This window comes from Engraulis encrasicolus, chromosome 22 (assembly GCF_034702125.1).
Source record: "Engraulis encrasicolus isolate BLACKSEA-1 chromosome 22, IST_EnEncr_1.0, whole genome shotgun sequence".
In the NCBI taxonomy this organism is placed as follows: domain Eukaryota; kingdom Metazoa; phylum Chordata; class Actinopteri; order Clupeiformes; family Engraulidae; genus Engraulis; species Engraulis encrasicolus.
In genome coordinates this window covers 23,616,842-23,636,091 of record NC_085878.1, presented here as the reverse complement: position 1 = coordinate 23,636,091, position 19,250 = coordinate 23,616,842, and the positions used below count along the sequence as shown (strand labels likewise).

At 42.3% G+C, this 19,250-nt stretch overlaps 2 protein-coding genes across 2 annotated transcripts in view; one reads left to right on the top strand and one right to left on the bottom strand.

Annotated features, from left to right (window-relative positions):
- efl1 (elongation factor like GTPase 1) overlaps positions 1 to 2,603 on the bottom strand; it is a 124,012-nt gene extending 121,409 nt beyond the window's left edge. Inside the window, exons 1-6 of the mRNA XM_063188826.1 lie at positions 2,584 to 2,603; positions 1,987 to 2,093; positions 1,803 to 1,870; positions 1,607 to 1,691; positions 1,364 to 1,497; positions 889 to 1,026 (exon numbers count right to left, since the gene is read on the bottom strand). Coding sequence (XP_063044896.1) covers positions 889 to 1,026; positions 1,364 to 1,497; positions 1,607 to 1,691; positions 1,803 to 1,870; positions 1,987 to 2,077 — 516 coding nt within the window. The 5' untranslated portion in view covers positions 2,078 to 2,093; positions 2,584 to 2,603. The remainder of the gene's footprint in view (positions 1 to 888; positions 1,027 to 1,363; positions 1,498 to 1,606; positions 1,692 to 1,802; positions 1,871 to 1,986; positions 2,094 to 2,583) is intronic.
- A 101-nt stretch (positions 2,604 to 2,704) lies between these two features.
- On the top strand, positions 2,705 to 12,694 carry saxo2 (stabilizer of axonemal microtubules 2). The gene is made up of 4 exons (XM_063188103.1): positions 2,705 to 2,835; positions 4,324 to 4,506; positions 9,656 to 9,858; positions 11,079 to 12,694. Exons 1-4 carry the CDS (start codon positions 2,798 to 2,800, stop codon positions 12,053 to 12,055), a joined length of 1,401 nt encoding a protein of 466 aa, XP_063044173.1. The 5' UTR covers positions 2,705 to 2,797; the 3' UTR covers positions 12,056 to 12,694.
- The last annotated feature ends 6,556 nt before the right edge of the window (positions 12,695 to 19,250 follow it).

Genomic DNA, 19,250 nt, shown 5'->3' with positions numbered 1-19,250 from the left:
AATCTTAACTTTATATTAAGATATGTGAATGTGAAAAAACTCAAGACAGTAATATTAACTACAAGTTCAATTTCGTAACACAAATTGCGTCCTGTGGGGTGACATGTATGTCAATGTTTGTGAATGGGCAGCTGCAAGGCCAACTACAAGGGTCTTAAAGACTAACCAGTCAGTACCTCAGTTATTGGAGAGTGCTGTGGAAGTTTAAGGTGACTCTTAACCACTTAATATATCTTCATATTGCAATCTTTCTGTCACACAATGCTTAGGTTCATGTTATGGTGTCCTGTGGTGTGACTGCTCTCATAGGAGGAAAAAAAAGTTTTTTTTTAATGAAAACACATATTATAATATCATTATTAAGTTAGCATGAGCTCAGATGTCAGTCATGTTTCAAAAGGATTAAAATGGCCATAATGCAGTGAATTCCCTGTGGTGTGACTCCATTTTCCTGCGGTGTGACATGCCTATGCTATGTATTGATGCAGGACACATTTTCCCAAAAATGGCAAAAATAAGGTGAAATTCCACAGACCACTAAGTGCTTTATTTTTTTCTATTTTTTTCCAATTTTTATCCATCATTTTTTTCAGGAATTTGAAAAACTTTTTTTTTTTTTTTGCGTTACGCCCTTAAACGTCAACCACCCACATATGAATTAAATTTGGGCTAAAAAGTAGGTGATGGCATCATAGGAATAGGACAAGATGTATCAATCAACTTCCATTCACACCAGCTGGAACGCGGAAAACAACCACAATTCAAACTGATATAAAACATTTTGAATAACACTTTTCAACCATAGCTCGACTTCACAGTAAACCAATTGACTTACCAATTAATTCAAGAAAACTGATATAAAAAAGGACAAAAGTAACCAGATCTGACCTGTTCCAAGATGTTCTTCAGATGTGTGTACGCTTCTAGTGACGTGAGCTTCAGCTCCACGATAAGCCTATCAATTTTGTTGATGACAAGAACTGGTCGGATGTTTTCCAGCCAAGCCTGTCGTAGAACTACTTGGGTCTGCAAAGGAGGGGGGAAGCAATTGGTCCAAATGCAGGTACCGTAATGGCACAGTACTGCTGCACTGTCATCACATGAGACCTGCTATGGGGTCACTCAGACATAGTTAAAATATACTCAAATAATCATCAATTGCATTGTATACAAACTGCAAATAGGGTTGCCAGATGTGCATGGTGATTTCCAGCCCAAGAAAAGCTCTTTAGACTGCTTGGAGGTGCTAAATCCCACCCAACGTGAACTACATTGAGTTCTGGCCATACAACCGCAGAAAACCGCCTGATACTTAAAAAAATATATATAAAATAGTCAGTCTGGTTAATAACAATTCCATTACCTGAGGACAGACACCCTCCACAGCATCCACCACTACAATGGCTCCATCACAGAGCCTAACTGCAGTGGACACCTCTGACGAGAAGTCCACATGACCCGGAGAGTCAATCAAGTTGATCAGGTATTCTTTATCACCTGAAAAAAAAACATGGCCACATACAGTACGGCTCAGGAAAAAGATCTTTGTTAACTGCCAGGTATTAGATAATATATAATAAGGCATATGTCACAAGAAATGCATTACCTGATGCATAATGTAATGAGATGGCACTGGACTTCATCGTTATTCCTCTGATCTGTTCATCTTCTCTGCTGTCCATGTATCTTAACTAGACATAAAAAAACAGTGCATACACAATCAACACCGTAAAAACAATAGACTAGTTGCAATATTTAAGTTACAGTCGCACTGAACCAAGACAGTCATAAAGCCACGTTACCTTCCCTGCCAAACGACTGGATATGATGCCGTTGCTGGCAACCAAGCAATCTGCCAAAGTCGTTTTGCCTGTTCATCCAAATAGAAGTGAATATGATCAGTGTGAGTTAACCATGTTTATCTTAATTTTAAAAATGTTTGTGCTTTTGTTGCTTGTGTTTTACGGGTATCTCCATATCACTTACCATGGTCTACGTGAGCTAAGATACAGATATTTCTAATGTTGGCAGTTCTCTTCTGCAACTGAATTATTTTTTCCAAGCTCGTATGCCCCATCGCTGAATAATGTCACCTGGCAAATAAACCGACAAGACCATGAACGAAACAAACATTCACATGCAGTGTTCACTGTTCTCCAACATCACATTGGTTGGCTGTCAATGTCAGACCTGTATGGATCACTTCAAAGTTGGAAGAACAAGAAACACTTGTGCAAAACTTTTGACTGGCCGTTGTGGAGCTTTGAATTTCTCAACTTTCAACCATGTCAGAGAAAGAATTACCCCTAGATGTGAAAAGGCTGCATAGTATGATAATCAAAAGAGCATGCTGTTATCATAGAATGTTGAACTGCCACTACTGTACACAACATTGACGTTAGCTGTAATGCTAACGAGTTAGCTCAAAAACACTTGCAAATAACATTGACCACATTTTATTTATCTCTTAACAAATTCGAGGTTGTCTCTCAATGGGATGGCATTGTTGACCACGTCCATAAACGATTTAATTGGGTATTTTTAAAACTATCTGTCATGTATGGAAAGAACACACAAACTCACGTTGTTTTCCCTATCCAGGAAGTGACGACGTAAAGGTAAACTTTAACCTTACACGTCACACACAGCGTTGCCTAGAAACAAGCTTTGCAAACGTTCTGCGGTTGCTAGGGAATACTGAGAAGATCTAGTAGCAAGTCAAAAACTTCTGTGAGAGTAGGTTGGAAAGGGGAGAAAGGCAGGATATTTCGCTTCTTTTCATAAAGAAGTTGAAAAAATGACACGGCGATGTATTTGTGAAATCTGCAGCTGTGGGTAAGAATATTGGAATCTTATTTATTATGCACCACCTGACCTGACTGCTTGTTTAACAACAACCGTTGCTGAACGACGTCAATAATTAGTAATTAATGCGATCATGTAATTCAATCACAAGTAGGTAGCCTAGTACATACACTATGCATACAGCTGCTTCACACACTGACTCTCTGTATCCAGTGTGCCAAGTGCTCACGTTCTCTGTTGATACTCGGTGTATGATTCGTGGTAGCTATTAGATTGCAAGGAGAAATTCCATCATAACATAACTCGATAGCTATTACTCTCTGTTCTCTGTCTGTGTGACTCCGAAGACAAAAGTGAGCAATCAATCAATAAATCAACAGCATTTTACTTGTTATTATCAGCCAAGTGATACCAGTCAAATAATAACCAAAACAAATGTTTGTGGAGACCACATGTAGGCTCTTTTTTTATTATATATTTATTTCAAATCATATCAGCAGAAGAAAAATCTGATGCGAATCTGATCTGAATATACAGTGTTGCTGTTATGCATTTACAAAGTAGCAAAGAGACTGACTACTCTGAAAGTAACTTTCTACTGTCAGCCAGTCACCAACTTTGTAACCATGACATGACCAACAGCAGATGTCACAATGTAGTTCTAGCAAACTGCTGGTAAAAAAAAATGTTGCCATCACAGCAGAGCTGGCCCCTAGGCTACAGGTTGCTGTGGGGGCCCCACAAAAGGCACATTTCGTGACAGTGTCATCATTACAAGCTAGGAAGTAAGGATAACATGTCTACCAACTGTACTTAAAACAATAGTAAAAATTTTCAATATTGCATTTGCATCTTGTCACAATTCTGCGATTTTTTACTTTTGGCCAGTCAGGGCCCCTGGTAGGTCGACATTCCATTAGACACATTCACTAGCAGGATATAGGTATAGCTATAAGTATACAGAGTAACCTAGAGAGTTCTTCAATGGAGACACAAAAAACACAACAGACAAAAAAAACCATCAACAACCAACCGATAAAATAAGCCAATAAAAGAAAATAAACCAAAACAAACAAACAAACTATCAGTGCAATATTTCATCAACTTGTTTCAGGATGAGGGGTCAGAGGATGGGCACTTCTCAATTTACTTCGTCAAATGCTATATAGTACCTGTAAGTTTGGTCAGAGCAGCGCTAAGCAAGTTTGAAGGAGTGAGTCCCGTCTGTGTTCTGTATGAGATCTGTAGTTTGCATTCAGTTGCCCAAAGAAGGTGGAAACTACTTAGCATTTCTTTAATTAATTGATGGTGTATTTCTTGATGATGTATTTTGTTTCTTTAAGTAATTACAAGTAATTGAGGATGCATGTATGGTAAATGCATCTGCAATTACTTGTTATGTAATCCATTCATTCATGCGTTCATGCATTCATTCATTCATTCGTTCATTCATTCATTCATGCGTTCATGCATTCATTCATTCATTCGTTCATCGTTTCATTTGTTTTCTTATATCAGACGTCACCGTTGCCCCCATCCACCTACTGCACTGTACGGAACAAAGGGGAACAAACCATGTGTCATCACAGAGTACACTGACAAGTACCCTTCCTATGGAAATCAGCATCCTCCGCAGAGTCTCAAACCCAAGCAGGAATTCATGGGCAACAAAGGGAGGATGGATGGAACAACAACATTCAAGTACATTTTTTGACATTATGCATAGTTAGTCTGTAGTGATATGTGGGATTTGCTGTGAAATGTGCGTAATTGTATTCTCTACCTATTAGTCTAGTCACCAGAGGGGGGTCACGCGCACCCCCTGTACTTGTTGTCGAAACCTATTTTTTTAGACTCCTCCATATGTCTAATTTACAATAAGAGATGTTAGCATTGCTGCAAATTGTCCCATGGGTGTTTTTCAGGGCTCATCTTGGAAACTGTGCAATAGCGATTTATACAATTCTGACATTTGACTATTCACATAACTTTTGAACCAGACATGGTACAAAGACAAATGAGACCACTTTTCCATATAATTCTAGCATGGGGAATTGATTGGAAGGGTCAATAGGTTCATAAAAACATGTTTAGACTACTTTCTAGGAGAAAAATGACTAAAATGTATCAAATATTCTAGAAATTCTGACAGGAACTAGTGTGTAGATTTTCAAAAATGGTGTAAAGATGACATTCATTGCAAGTATTTATGACTAGAAACATTCTTTGACTCGAGGTGACTACCATACATGCTATCATTAACATTAAAACATCCCTGCCACCTTTTAAGGCTATGCTTAGTCATGGTTGATGTGAAAACCATAATATTAGCAATCGGATGCATTGATGACTTGACCCTTCTAAAGCATCCAAAAACAGATTTTTCAGTGGTTTACAATAGTATCAGAAGTACTTAGAACATAATAAATGTTTACCCAGTTTTTGGTGACAAGAAAGGCCTCAATTTCAAGATGGCCGCCACCAGGCCCACAAATGAGCATTTTCTGAAAATGACCATACAATGACCAGGAATAGTGTTGTTTGATATGTATTGTGATAATATGATATTCTTAATACCATGCTTACTTGATGGGTAAGTAATTATGAATACATTTTGATATTGAGGAAGTCCATTAGCTACATAAAATAATCTTATTGAATTTAATTCTAAGATCGAAATTGGTGAAAAATACTGCCATGTGTAGGCTCAGAATCTTGTGTAGCCAATACAGATAATAATATCAATATAGGTGTTTTACCCCATGTTTCTGACTTGATCGGTTCATGTTCATGATGACTTGACCCTTCCAATTTGTATAAACAAAACGACATCAAAATTATATATTCAACATCTGCACCGTGTGCTGTTCATAAAAGATGTTGCAGGTAGCATAACATTCTCCATGTTCTCTCCAGACTTAGTCATGTCTGTCACATGTCTTCAGTGTGAACCTGCTCTCATCTATGAAGAGCACAGGGAACCAATAGTGAATGTGCCAGTCTTTATGTTATCTGGTATGCAAATCGCTCCCTACAGTGCTGCTTTGTAGGAATAGGCCCCACTTGTGGACACCAGACCCTCATACCCTCCTAATGAAATCATCCTCATCATCCTGAACCTCTCTGGAGTTTTTGAGACAGTTTCTAACACCATCCTCTTGGAATGGCTCTCTGAGTTCACTGGATTAAGGACACCCTGGATTGATGCTCATCTTGGATTTATCACTATCAATTCAGTCCCACATCAAAATAGTCACCAAATATGCTTTTTACCATCTCAGAAACATCTCCAGACTCACTCTCAAACTCTAACACACACACACACACACACACACACACACACACACACACACACACACACACACACACACACACACACACACACACACACACACACTGCAAAGCAACCTTGGGTGTTTTGAAAGTCACTAAATAAATACTGCAGAATTGTTATTGCTCCTGAGCATTTGAGCATTGGACATTAGTGGCCTAAAAAGCTGATTCTTGCAGGGCTCCGGCAATCCCACTGCTGGGTTGTAAGCCGTCCTATGGCCTCTTCCATGTCCCTTAGTGTACTGACATGTCTCCTGACATATCTTGCATGTTCTGGACATTGTGCTGAAGGACACACCCAACTGTCTTGCCACAGCACACATATATGATTGGATATGTAGCACTAGCTGAGCAAATGTTCATGATGGGTGGTGAAGCACTTACCCATTCCAGTTTACACAGGAAGCAATGGCATTAATGGGCTTCATCAGTGACAAAGGGTTGGTGTCTCAGTAGAGAACCTCGCTCATGCACCTCTCCAGGGATTTTCTGTAGTTCACTCTCTCTCTATACCAGTAACAAACCCCGTGATGGGTGAAGAGTGTGAAGGGTGTTGGGCGTGCCCTGGGTATTGGGTTGTTGTGCCTGTACCACATTTACAATGTCAATCTCCTTCCTGAGTCTCATCACCTCATGGCGAGGATATCCACCAGAGCTGTGTCATCTGCAAACTTCCAAAGAGGATTGGTGCTAAAGGTTGTTTTGCACTGATGAGTGAGCACACAACCTTAGGCCCTGTGCTGAGAGTCATGATGAATGAGGTGGAATTTGGTGCTTGCCTAAAGAAGTCTTGAAGCAAGTTGCTGTTGATACCCAGATTGTACAGTCTGTAAATGAGGTACTGGTGCTGAATGCTGAATTGCCATCCATGACCAGCATCCTCATATGTCAAGAGCATTCTCTCATATTAGTTTTTTGTACAGATAGATTAGAGCTGGAAGGACGGGAGAGATCACCTCCTCTGTGGGATATTTGGCTGAGTATACAATGTGAACAAGAAGAGACTATATGGATGGATTTGTTTTTAGATGTGCAACATTACTAGCCCTTCAAAGCATTTCATGATGCATGCGTCAGGATAGGAATGATTTCTTTGGCACAACTTTGATGGTGGTCGCTTTAAAACATGATGGGATCATGGCTTGTTGGTAAAGAGAGTGTTTAGCAACTCTGCTCTGTCTTTGAGCACACAACATTGGCCATTGTCTGGACCAGTTGGTTTTCATGGGTTGATTATGGCAGACACAGAGTCTGACACAAACAGAGTCTGACACAGACACAGTGTTTCTCACTGATGCCTGGAGAGAATGGTGGTCAAATCCAAAGCTTTCATTTTAATATTAAATCAGAGTGCATCCTAGGGGGTATACTAATTAGCTGATTTAGTAGGTTAGAGGTATATCATCTGGAGCCTGGACCCCTGATGTTCTTTACTAAAGGATAACAATAGGCATATCTATTAGCAGGTTTACCACTCATTGTTGGTTAACAGAGTCTGGTTTATCATTTAACCATGTTCTCAGTATACCCCCTGGCTTAATGTTACTATAGATACTCAGAGTTCGGAGTATTTGTTGTGTCTTTTATTATGCTTGTGATGGAGTAACCATCACTAGGGTTTTGGGTGTGTTCTGACTAATGTGCCAACGAGCCTGGCTCTTTGGTGTAGCGGTCAGAGCCTCAGTTTACTACCCCGGACGGTCTGGGTTCGAGTCCCCGGCTGGGCAACTCTACTCCTCTTCGCTACAAATGGTGTCAGAAGTGGGATGGCTACCATGCGGCCATTGGAAGCATACCCATTATTTGTGAGCTGTAATTGCAGGTGAGGGACCCCCAGGTGTGGTGACCCCGGTGTGAGGGACCCCAGTGATGGGTGAAGCATTGATGATGGGGCACACTGGATGGGAGAAGCATGATGGGCAGTTGCGTGAGGGACACCATGAGTGTGTGAAGCGCACGGGTGCGCTTCCAGAAGGGGAAGGCAGTGTGATGGAGTAACCATCACTAGGGTTGTGGGTGTGTTCTGACTGACATGCCAACGAGCCTGGCTCTTTGGTGTAGTGGTCAAAGCCCCAGTTTACTACCCCAGAAGGTCTGGGTTCGAGTCCCGGCTGGGCAACTCTACTCCCCTTCGCTACAATGTTATTGCTACAGGTGTTTGGGCATGTTGTGTTACCATGGAAATTGGGGTGGCTTCTTCTGGTAAATTACAGCAATGTGCAGGAGCTGGCTGGTGTGTTGCATGTTTTAAAGCAATAAAGGGTGAATTTGTTTGCGAGAAATGATATGCATTGTGCTGCCAACACCACTTCAAGGAGTTAGGAAATACCAACTGAAAGTATTCTGATTCTAAATCTTCAGAATTGCTGGAAAGTGGTAATTTTGCATTGTTGTTAGCAGTATACAATGATGCAATTACTCAGAACATGAACTGATCAAGTCAGAAACATGGGGTAAAACACCTATATTGGTATTATTATCTGTATTGGCTACACAAGATTCTGAGCCTACACATGGCAGTATTTTTCACCAATTTCGATCTTAGAATTAAATTCAATAAGATTATTTTATGTAGCTAATGGACTTCCTCAATATCAAAATGTATTCATAATTACTTACCCATCAAGTAAGCATGGTATTAAGAATATTATATCACAATACATATCAAACATCACTATTCCTGGTCATTGTATGGTCATTTTCAGAAAATGCTCATTTTGTGGGCCTGGTGGCGGCCATCTTGAAATTGAGGCCTTTCTTGTCACCAAAAACTGGGTAAACATTTATTATGTTCTAAGTACTTCTGATACTATTGTAAACCACTGAAAATCTGTTTTTGGATGCTTTGGAAGGGTCAAGTCATCAATGCATCCGATTGCTAATATTATGGTTTTCGCATCAACCATGACTAAGCATAGCCTTAAAAGGTGGCAGGGATGTTTTAATGTTAATGACAGCATGTATGGTAGTCACCTCGAGTCAAAGAATGTTTCTAGTCATAAATACTTGCAATGAATGTCATCTTTACACCATTTTTGAAAATCTACACACTAGTTCCTGTCAGAATTTCTAGAATATTTGATACATTTTAGTCATTTTTCTCCTAGAAAGTAGTCTAAACATGTTTTTATGAACCTATTGACCCTTCCAATCAATTCCCCATGCTAGAATTATATGGAAAAGTGGTCTCATTTGTCTTTGTACCATGTCTGGTTCAAAAGTTATGTGAATAGTCAAATGTCAGAATTGTGTAAATCGCTATTGCAGTTTCCAAGATGAGCCCTGAAAAACACCCATGGGACAATTTGCAGCAATGCTAACATCTCTTATTGTAAATTAGACATATGGAGGAGTCTAAAAAAATAGGTTTCGACAACAAGTACAGGGGGTGCGCGTGACCCCCCTCTGGTGACTAGACTATATCTACATCATACTACATACCACTGATTAAGTGCATTGGAGCGCACATGAGGGATAGATACTGTAATGACTACGTTGGTGATCTTGTTATGTTCAGGACAGATTTTATCCCTTACGAGATCACGCCACGTGCTGGTAAGCAGAAGGCCGAATATAAGCCCATGCCTGGTGAGATTGACTTGGCCACCACATATGACCAGGAGTTCCCCTACTACGAAGTGAAGGCCGCAGCTCCTCGCAGGCCCAAGGCAAAGCCTCACGTGGGCTCAGGAAAACTGGACACCGTTCCCACTTATAAAGGTAATTAACCTCAGCATCCTGGCATGCTGCAAGGGTAAGGATACAATTACCTCGGCTCGAATGAGGAGGTTATGTGGTCAAGTTGTGTGTACGCTCATTTGTTTGTATGTTCTCGATGCATGTGTATTTCTGTCCACCAGAGGGCGGAGGTACATTTGCACTCTGAGCACTTTTCTAGTTTCTATCTAATAGATTGGCATCGGTGACAGCGAGGTTTGGTTCAGCTGTTTACTCTGTATTGTTGGCCGGCCCCTATTAGTGGGGTTGGGGCAGGTACACTGCCCTACAAAGCAAAAAGTCTGTAACTGCATTGTTCTGGGTTGAGTTATTATGATTTTAATAACATATATATTACAATATAAAGTTAAATAAAAATGATGAAAAAAATCTGCAAAGAATGTGAGTGACAATATCAAGTTACAAAACTGGTACATGTCAGTATTCTATATCTAAGGTGCTTAGGCCGCCAAACAGGATTATTATAAAGTCATTTTTACTCAGTTTGGAGCTCTGCACAGTTACTACTTTTTTGCTTTGTAGAGCTGTAAAGCAATGACTCTGTCTGTCTGTCTCTGTGTTTGTGTGTCTGGCCACAGTGTATCTGGATGTCTTTGGGGGCGCCAAACACACATCACCAGAGCAGTATGCTAAGTCTTATATGTAGGGCTCTGAACATCATGTGCATCTAGTGTTGGCTAGAGGGGCATTTTTGCTATCTCGGATTGCTCTTGTTTTCTTTAGAGTTTTATTTGTGAGTTTGATGTCACTGTTCTATATCTGAATCAGCGCTCAGTTCAGACGGTCCAGGCATCTCCAAGCAAATGTAGCATATTTTGTCATCCTCACTTCACAAGTCCTCACTCACCATTAGTACCATATCAACAGCCAATCAATCCATTTATACTGTAGGCATACCTTACCTTGGTGTAGATAATGGAGTACTATGACTTGGCAGTATGATGACACTTCTGTTCAAAGCAAACAGATTATGAAGTGCAGAGCGCTATCTATCAAGGACACTTTATCATGAGCTGATGGGTTTACGGCATGCCAGACTGGGTGTGTTGCCATTGACACAATGTACATAACGAGTAGTTTTACAATTGCATAGAAGTGGACTAAGCAAAACTTTTTTTTGCTGTTATTTTTTATTATTAAGCTTATCTCTCAAAGTTGCCAATAGGATTCATTTTTTAAAAGTGTGATATGTTCTTCCACAGAGGATTTCCGTGCATGGGCCCTGCAAAAGACCGAAATGAAAAAGCCGGACCTGGCCTATCACCCCCCTCCCGAGAAGTTTGGGAACTCCACAACGTTCCAAGACGACTTTGCACCCAGGGGCCTTGTGGCGCGGGAGAGCTTCAAGCCCCTCCACCAGCCCCTGATGTCAGACACACCGTTCGACGGAATGACGAGCAACATGCAGTCCTACGTGCCCCACCCACTGGAAGCCCGCTTCTCCAGGCCCCCACAGGTCTACAAGCCCAGTGGTGTGCCCATGCAGGGCCTCACCTCGCACAAGCAGGACTTCCAGGGCCTGCCTGGCCGCATCCCCAAGAGCTGCAAGCCGGAGCACGCCAAGACGGCCTCGGACAGCCCGTTCCAGAGCAGCACGGAGTTCCGTGAGCGCTTCCAGCAGTGGCCCGTCACCGCGCCACCACGCCAAAAGGCTCAGGAGTATGTGGCGCCCACCGCCGAAATGGATCTGAGCACCACCAATAACACCCACTACACGCGGCACAGCGTCCAGCCCAGTGTGTCGGCCAAGCCCTTCACCCGGCCCGTGCAGTGCAACACCCCCTTCCAGAGCAGCACCACCACCCGGGACGACTTCAAGGCCTGGGCCTCCTGCAAGCAGGAGATCATCAAGAAGGCCGACGAGTTGCACAGGGAGACCGGCAAGATAGAGGACCTCACCACCTTCAGGTCCCACTTTACCCAGCATGCCCTGCAACCCAGCGTCAGCTTCAAGCCCCCCAACGCGCCCATGACCAGCGACGTGCCCATGCACAAGCAGACCATGTACACAGCCGAGTTCACGCCCAAGAAGATCAGCGTGTGCCCTGCTAGCCTGGGGAGCCCGCCGGGCTACGCCTTTGAGGAGAGCGACGAGCGAGGTCACCGCTTCTACCGCAGGCTGTCCTCCAAGGAGAGAGACGGCAGGGTCAAGATCTCAGACACCGTGGTGGTCAACTAGAGGAACAGGCGGGTGACATGACACAGCCAGGGATGCTGCAGTACCACCATGTTGACGCTCATTAAAAAACATCTCACATTTCCTCCTAAAAAAGAAAAGTTGTTGTGTGAGATATTTGACAAGGTGTTATTTAGCACTGAGGTATGATAATGATGCTTTTACTGTAACACCTCTGTTTTTCAGAATTATGAGGCAAGTTATAGAATAATTAGTAATAAACATACATATATTTGGCAACTTAATTGCTACTTTGATTGCCTTAGACGTGCCTTAATTATAAACACGTATTATTAAGAAGTGTTGTGTTTTATTACACTGTCAGCTGTCTGTCCCATGTATTTTGATAGATGGTGAATCAATAATGAGCACTTACTACCACACAATGTTACATCACATTACTTTAAATCATGCACTTGTGTTGTTTACGATTGTGACTGGGTTTACAAATGAAGCTGAGCCTTTGCTGTATTATGCCATTGGCATGAAGTGGCATCACCATCAGGAACACTTGGAAGTTGCCAAATCAGGACATCCTCTGTATTCATTCAGGAAGAAAGTGACGCTAAGTAAATTCTCAGCATAATTATATTGTCACAAACACAAAAAGAATCGAAATAAATCTATTGAAAAGTCAGTTTATTTTTTTGTTCTGTCACAAGTCATTTGCAATAGTGGTTAGTAGCTTCAGGCATATGATATTATGATTTGGTATTTCATTGGTGTAGCATTTTGAAGCAATGACACCATGTCAGTGTCAGTGACTGGGGATTTCTTTGGTATTTTGGCAAGTGGTGCTTGTAATATGCACATCGAATCGTCTACAAATGCGTTTACGGTAAATCCATGCTTATGAAATGAAAGAAATATGCAGTGTATGTAATGAATGACATCAATGCTATGCAGGTTTTGTTCTGTAATCTTAAATATAAGCATGACCAAAATTTTAGAATCTGAGCACTTAACACGCAAACACACTGAAGTTTTCCATCACCCAGGTGTCAACCCAGCACTTGTGTTGGGAGTAGTGAAAGGAAATGTATGATGCGATGGACAAGGAGACACACAGCCAAAAGTCTTGGGCACAGAGTATACAGAGGAAGATCTTTCCAGTTTATTGCAAGTGTTCACATACTATTTCAGTCATGACAGCACACAATACAGAAAGACAACTATTATCTTGTATCTGGGTGTAACAAATTATGTAATATAAAATATCTACACAGAATGTGCACGTTATTGCGCTTAGAACACCTTATTTACAAGAATTAGTTAAATGCTGCACTCTGTTACAATGAAGAAGTGAAATAGATCCATTTGGCGTGAAGTATTCACGAAAAAAATAGAGTAATTTTCGTGGTGCATTCACGTTATTGCCCGCCTTTCGTAAAGTCTTCACGAGAATAATAGATTAATTTTCACGCTGCCTATTCACTTAAATTGCCCCCTAGCGACCCACTAGTTTGATGCCCTTTCGGTAGCCTACCGTCACATGGTAATCAAACATTTCAAACAAGCAATATAGGGTTAGGTTTAGGGTCAAGGTTAGGGTTAAGGTTAGGGTTAGGGTTAGGTTTAGGGTTAAGTAGGGTTAAGGTTAGGGTTAGATTTAGGTTTAGGTTTAGGTTTAGGTTTAGGTTTAGGGGACATAAGGCGTAAGTACCGAAAGGGCGTCGAATTAGTGAGTCCCGAGTGTATCAGCAGTGTTCTGTCAGCACCCCCTCCCCGCCCCTGCAGACGTTTGGATAACCATAGCAGCAGTGGGGAAATTCAAGTGAATAGGCAGCGTGAAAATTAATCTATTATTTTCGTGAAGACTTTACGAAAGGCGGGCAATAACGTGAATGCACCACGAAAATTACTCTATTATTTTCGTGAAGACTTTACGAAAGGCGTGATATCAGGCTCCAAGGCCTCCAAGAACACTGTAACCACTATAAAAACATCTTTTTTTAATTGATGGGGTGGGGGGTTTTTTAGGGGAAAAAAACATTTTCTTAGTGTAGCAAGAGCATATCCAGTAGTGAGTATTTGCCCTGAAGTCTTTCTCCTTCCAAAGAAGTCCTGCACTTATATAAATACATTCCCATTGCCACAGTCAAGAGTTCAAAATTCATGTCTCTTGATCATATTTGGATATTCCTTTTCCAAACAAGGTGATGATTCCACATGCATGACAGCATCCCGACTCCTTGTTGAACTTGCACATCCTTGACTCCCTTCACACAAGCGAATGGCCCTGAAGGAGTTTGACCTTAATCCAGACCAGGTGTAGATTACAACAGACGCATTTGATGTAATAAATAAATATAGTATGCACACAATATTTATGCACCACTGCTGAGATTGTTGTCAAAACAAGGAGAAGAGACCACATTTTTGTTGAGATGTTTACAACACTGTAGCAAGGTTGTAGTCTGAAACACATTAAGTCAATATTTTATTTATTTATTTGATTATTTATTATGAGGATATATCCAAGCCACAAGATGTTACAAACATCTTCCCCAAGAATTAAATCACGTCGCAATATATATAACTTTTCCAATCCATTCAGATGTGTCTACACCAAGAAACATTCCAATTCCCCTGCTGAATATTCTAGAAGCGGTGGGTGTTCCATTGCTAGTAGTGAAGTCCACAGCCGTGAACACTAGATGGGGTGAGTGTCCACGGAACAGGACTTAGACCTACAGACCCAGCAGACACAGCTGCAGACGCTTTACCACTACACAGTACTGGGCTGTATCTTTGCACTCACCGACCAAAAACAAAAGCCAAACAGAAAATGAGGAATCAGGAAATAAGACATGAGCAAATAAAATTCCATCAATTTTCCTGTAATTGCTTGGACCATTTAAAAACGCATACTCGTAGCCAACAACTCAAGGATATAAGTGTTTTCTTCCAGGTAGTTTGTGCTATCCAACTGAGCTAAAAAGGCATTCAGTAAAAGCCTGCAAAATGCAGTTATTCTGGCGGGTAGTACCGGGCGGTGGCAATGCCAGGCAGTATATTGTGAAACCAAGTGCAAGGCAATTTACCGGGTTCATGTTTTATGGGCTTTTGCTTGCCTGCAAATAAGAGGGAGGACTGGAGTGACAGTTAAAGGGCTTCACAGGAGGACATGAAAGGGGGCTGGCTGAGGAAGCAGCCTCACAAAGGGCACTCCTCACAGAGACGCTGTACCTGCCAAATGACGCACATACACACACGTTTGTGCGCCTGTGTGTATTTCTGTGTGTGTGTGTGTGTGTGTGTGTGTGTGTGTGTGTGTGTGTGTGTGTGTGTGTGTGTGTGTGTGTGTGTGTGTGTGTGTGTGTGAGTGAGAGAGAGAGAGAGAGAGAGAGAGAGAGAGAGAGAGAGAGAGAGAGTACAGTGTGTGTGTGTGTGTGTGTGTGTGTGTGTGTGTGTGAGAGAGAGAGAGAGAGAGAGAGAGAGAGAGAGAGAGAGAGAGAGAGAGAGAGGGAGGGAGAGAGAGAGGCAGAGGGAGAGGGAGAGGGAGAGGAAATGTGTGTGTGTACTGGTGTGTGTGTGTGTGTGTGTGTGTGTGTGTGTGTGTGTGTGTGTGTGTGTGTGTGTGTGTGTGTGTGTGTGTGTGTGTGTGTGTGTGTGTGTGCGTGTGTGTGTGCATGCGTGCGTGCGTGCGCGCGCGCGCGTGTGTGCGTGCATGAGCATGAATGCGTGCATGTGTGTGCATGATCGGCAAGGCACACACCAGGATCTTACTGCTGCAGGATGTGATGTTGCACTGTTGCCAGGAGACCGGCCTCCGTTTCCAGGTGCAGTTCTGGTCAGGGACGGTCCAGTTGGTCCTGTGCTGGACACACTCGACAGCAGCCTGATGGGAGTCATTGCATCGTCATGATCAACCTGACAAGATGAATGCGCCGGACAAGATATTCTGCAATGACCAACAATGACTCATTGTGGCTTAATACTGTAAGATGGCAATGTTACCATACACCTTTGACACACAAGATATTCCTTTCTTCAAGTGAAACACTTTAGAGAATACAAAGGTTTCTAACCAGTGTTGTTGAGTTGTATAGCTTTTAATCAGTGCGAGTAGGGCTGGAGTAAAACTTGTGCTGCTCTTCCAGTACTATCCATACAGTACAGCACAGTATGTGCACCACTAACTCCATAGTAATGTACATAGTCACTTACAGTCGGACACTGTTGGTAGCAACATTACTCTTTGTTTTTCCTTCAAACTTGTAACTTAAAGACTACATGATTTAGATAGTGGGTCTAAGGTAATCAGTTGTCCATATGTTTACATCATTACAGCCGTAATCATCCCTGATTACCATATTACCATAAAACCATTGCTCTAGGCATTCTGCAACTGTATAGCAGGCCAAACTCTGTGAGTTGTGTCCAACTTGAAAGTATGAGATTTCTCACTGCAGCAAAGCCCTGTGCAAAATCAATATTTAGCTCTCTACTGTGGAAGAAGCACCGTTGTAGAGAGAGTGGTGCCTTGGCTTAGCTTGGCTTTACGGCTGCTGCAGAGCGGCTCTGCAGAGCGGAGCGAGGAGTTACCTATCTTTGGGTCACATGACACCCCTGGGCTGATGGAACTGGCCACACCTGGGCCAAGGCAATGACCTGTGCACTGCATAGGAAAGACAAATGAAACAGAGATCAAACCTTCAGAGCTAAGTTGGGAGTCATCTCATTGAAGTCTCACTGATATACCATAATATCTTTTGAGGAAGACAAACAGTTATTTGCACATATCACTATTTTGTCCTGGGTTAGTAAGAACCTACACAGAGAAACACAAATGAGTATGCTATCTGTTTTAGTGTTGCTGATTGTAAACAGCTCAAAAGTTCTGTGTCTGTTGTGCCTGTGATAGATAGAAGATAGAAGAACTTAATACAACACATATTGTACACGAATAAGAAAGCTCTAGGTCCCTGTCCATAGCAGGCTATAACCAAAGCAATGTTACACTTTTACAATATTTAGAATGCTGACATTTCAAATGTGATTGACCATAGTTGCACTTTTGGAAGTGCAGAATGCACCAGCCAGATGATTTCAAATCAGCCATATCATGTTCTGTTGCTCCAGCTAGAATAAGATGCCTCCCTGCTTCGCTGTAACCACTTCAGACCTGTGTGCATGCAGCTTCGCTCAGTGAAAATAACCAGAAGTACCAAACTCATTTCTCTTTATGGACAACATGTGCTAACTAAACACATTCTTGTGCGAGATAACTCACAAAAGGCCCGTATCTGCCACGTCAGCCAAACTATTTTTTTTTAAATAGTATTTTTACAGTTACTGCATGCACAAAGCAGAACTTATATCTTCAGCCTTATGGGTGTCAGTTCTCATATGAAGCCCAGAGTTATGGGATAGAGCAGATTTTGGGCTTGGTCAGGCAAACACGAACAGCAACAAAGACGGGCTTTGTGCAAGGATCCCCTGTTGATAGTTCAGAGAAGACCCTAAGCAATTTCACAGACCGAGTTGATCTTTTTGATTAATGGAAGAGCCTGTATAAATGGCAATAATCAGATGATGTTTTTGGCATGAGCAGGCACGACAAATGAAAAATGTGTCCCTTTCTCTCTCTCTCTCTCTCTCTCTCTCTCTCTCTCTCTCTCTCTCTCTCTCTCTCTCTCTCTCTCTCTCTCTCTCTCTCTCTCTCTCTCTCCAAGTCTTCATATTTTCATAAAAGCAACGAGTAGGCTACCAGGAATTTAAAAGGGGGGGGGGGTTTGGTGGTGGATGAACTGTCTTAAACCCCAGTGCCCTGTAGAGAAGTGCTTTGACCTTCATGAAATACACAGACAGAATCCAGCTCGACTCTCATCTCTGCTACTGGCCTTAGCTCCCAATCACAGGGGCTGATGCTGATGAGTTATGACATTCAGATGGTACAGGGCACCGGCTCAATGGGTCCTGCAGGAACAATAGTGGTTGATTCATGTTGTTCATTGAGCTTTTACGTGGCCCCTGTACAAACAAACGTCAGGAGACGATGAGTGATGGGCTTCTTCATGGGGAGAAGCAGCTTGGCCAGGGACCATACATCTGAGGAGGAGGTGAGAGGGGCAGAGAGTGCCTGGAGTCAAGTGGATGTCTGCTGTTCACTGCCTGGATTTCTCTCTCTCTCTCTCTCTCTCCTCCCTTGACTTCATTAAAAGCTATTGCTCTCTTCAAGCGATTCAGCAGCTCAGCAGTGTGCGCCCACAAGTGCCTCCGCCAGGAACCAAAACAAAAAAAGTGACATTACCCAGACAGGAGTACGATTCTCAAAAACGATTATTGCAAACATAGTTGTTATCTACATTATTTGCTGCAAGGAGGACACACTCACGACATGCACTCCAGTTCCCCCTGCTGCCAGCCCAACTCTGGAGAGTGGAAAGAACAACGCAAACACATGGGTCATCTCTACTTGAATTGCTGAGTCTCTTATTGTTTGTGCCTTTATTGAGGCTATGACAGTAGATAGCATGACAGGAATAGAGCAGGAGAGAGAGAGGGGCTAGGGCTGAAAAATGACCCCATTTGTTTTTATTGATATTTTTCCATGTACCCCCTGCATTGTGTTCACATACAGTACCCCTACACGTACCCCTGGTTGGGAAAAACTGATGTAATGGTCTCCATTGGGTATCTCCATTGTCTCACTCCCAGTTCCATTGTTACCCAAGGATTCAAGGATGCTATTATTTATCACACTAGATGTGAGCTCCATTGCTTTATCCTCCACAGTTCCCTTGCTGCCAGGTGAACTATAAGTGATGATAACAAAACACACTCCAGACACAGCCCTCTGTGAATTGATTGCCAAGTCCAAAATGTCCTCTTGTTAACTACATAGTTCTAAGCATAATGTGTGAGCTCTATTGTGTTGCCCTAGTTCCTCAGTTCCCCAGCTACCAGGCAAACTCTGCGCGGAGAGGACAAAACAAACCACACTGCACCCAGTCATCTCTAAGTGGATCGCTTCCACAAAAAAACATGGCCATCAGACCAATAACCATTAAGGAGCTTTTATCTACGTCAGAGGGAAATATAGTCAATCATTTTTAGATTGTTTTATTGGTCTTTCATAATTACCCTGCACTCTGTGACCATATTGGCAGTCCCTCTGCGGATTTATTTGACCAGGCCTTATCTAGTTTCCAATGACTGACTGACATAAAACACGTCTTTGGAGTCGCAATAA

What these genes read in the sequence shown, in the direction of transcription:
- saxo2 (XM_063188103.1), top strand. Translation starts at nt 2,798, where the DNA reads ATGACACGGCGATGTATTTGTGAAATCTGCAGCTGTGG. An exon ending in TGTGAAATCTGCAGCTGTGG is followed by an intron (nt 2,836 to 4,323) that starts GTAAGAATATTG and finishes TTCTTATATCAG; the next exon opens with ACGTCACCGTTGCCCCCATC. An exon ending in GATGGAACAACAACATTCAA is followed by an intron (nt 4,507 to 9,655) that starts GTACATTTTTTG and finishes TGTTATGTTCAG; the next exon opens with GACAGATTTTATCCCTTACG.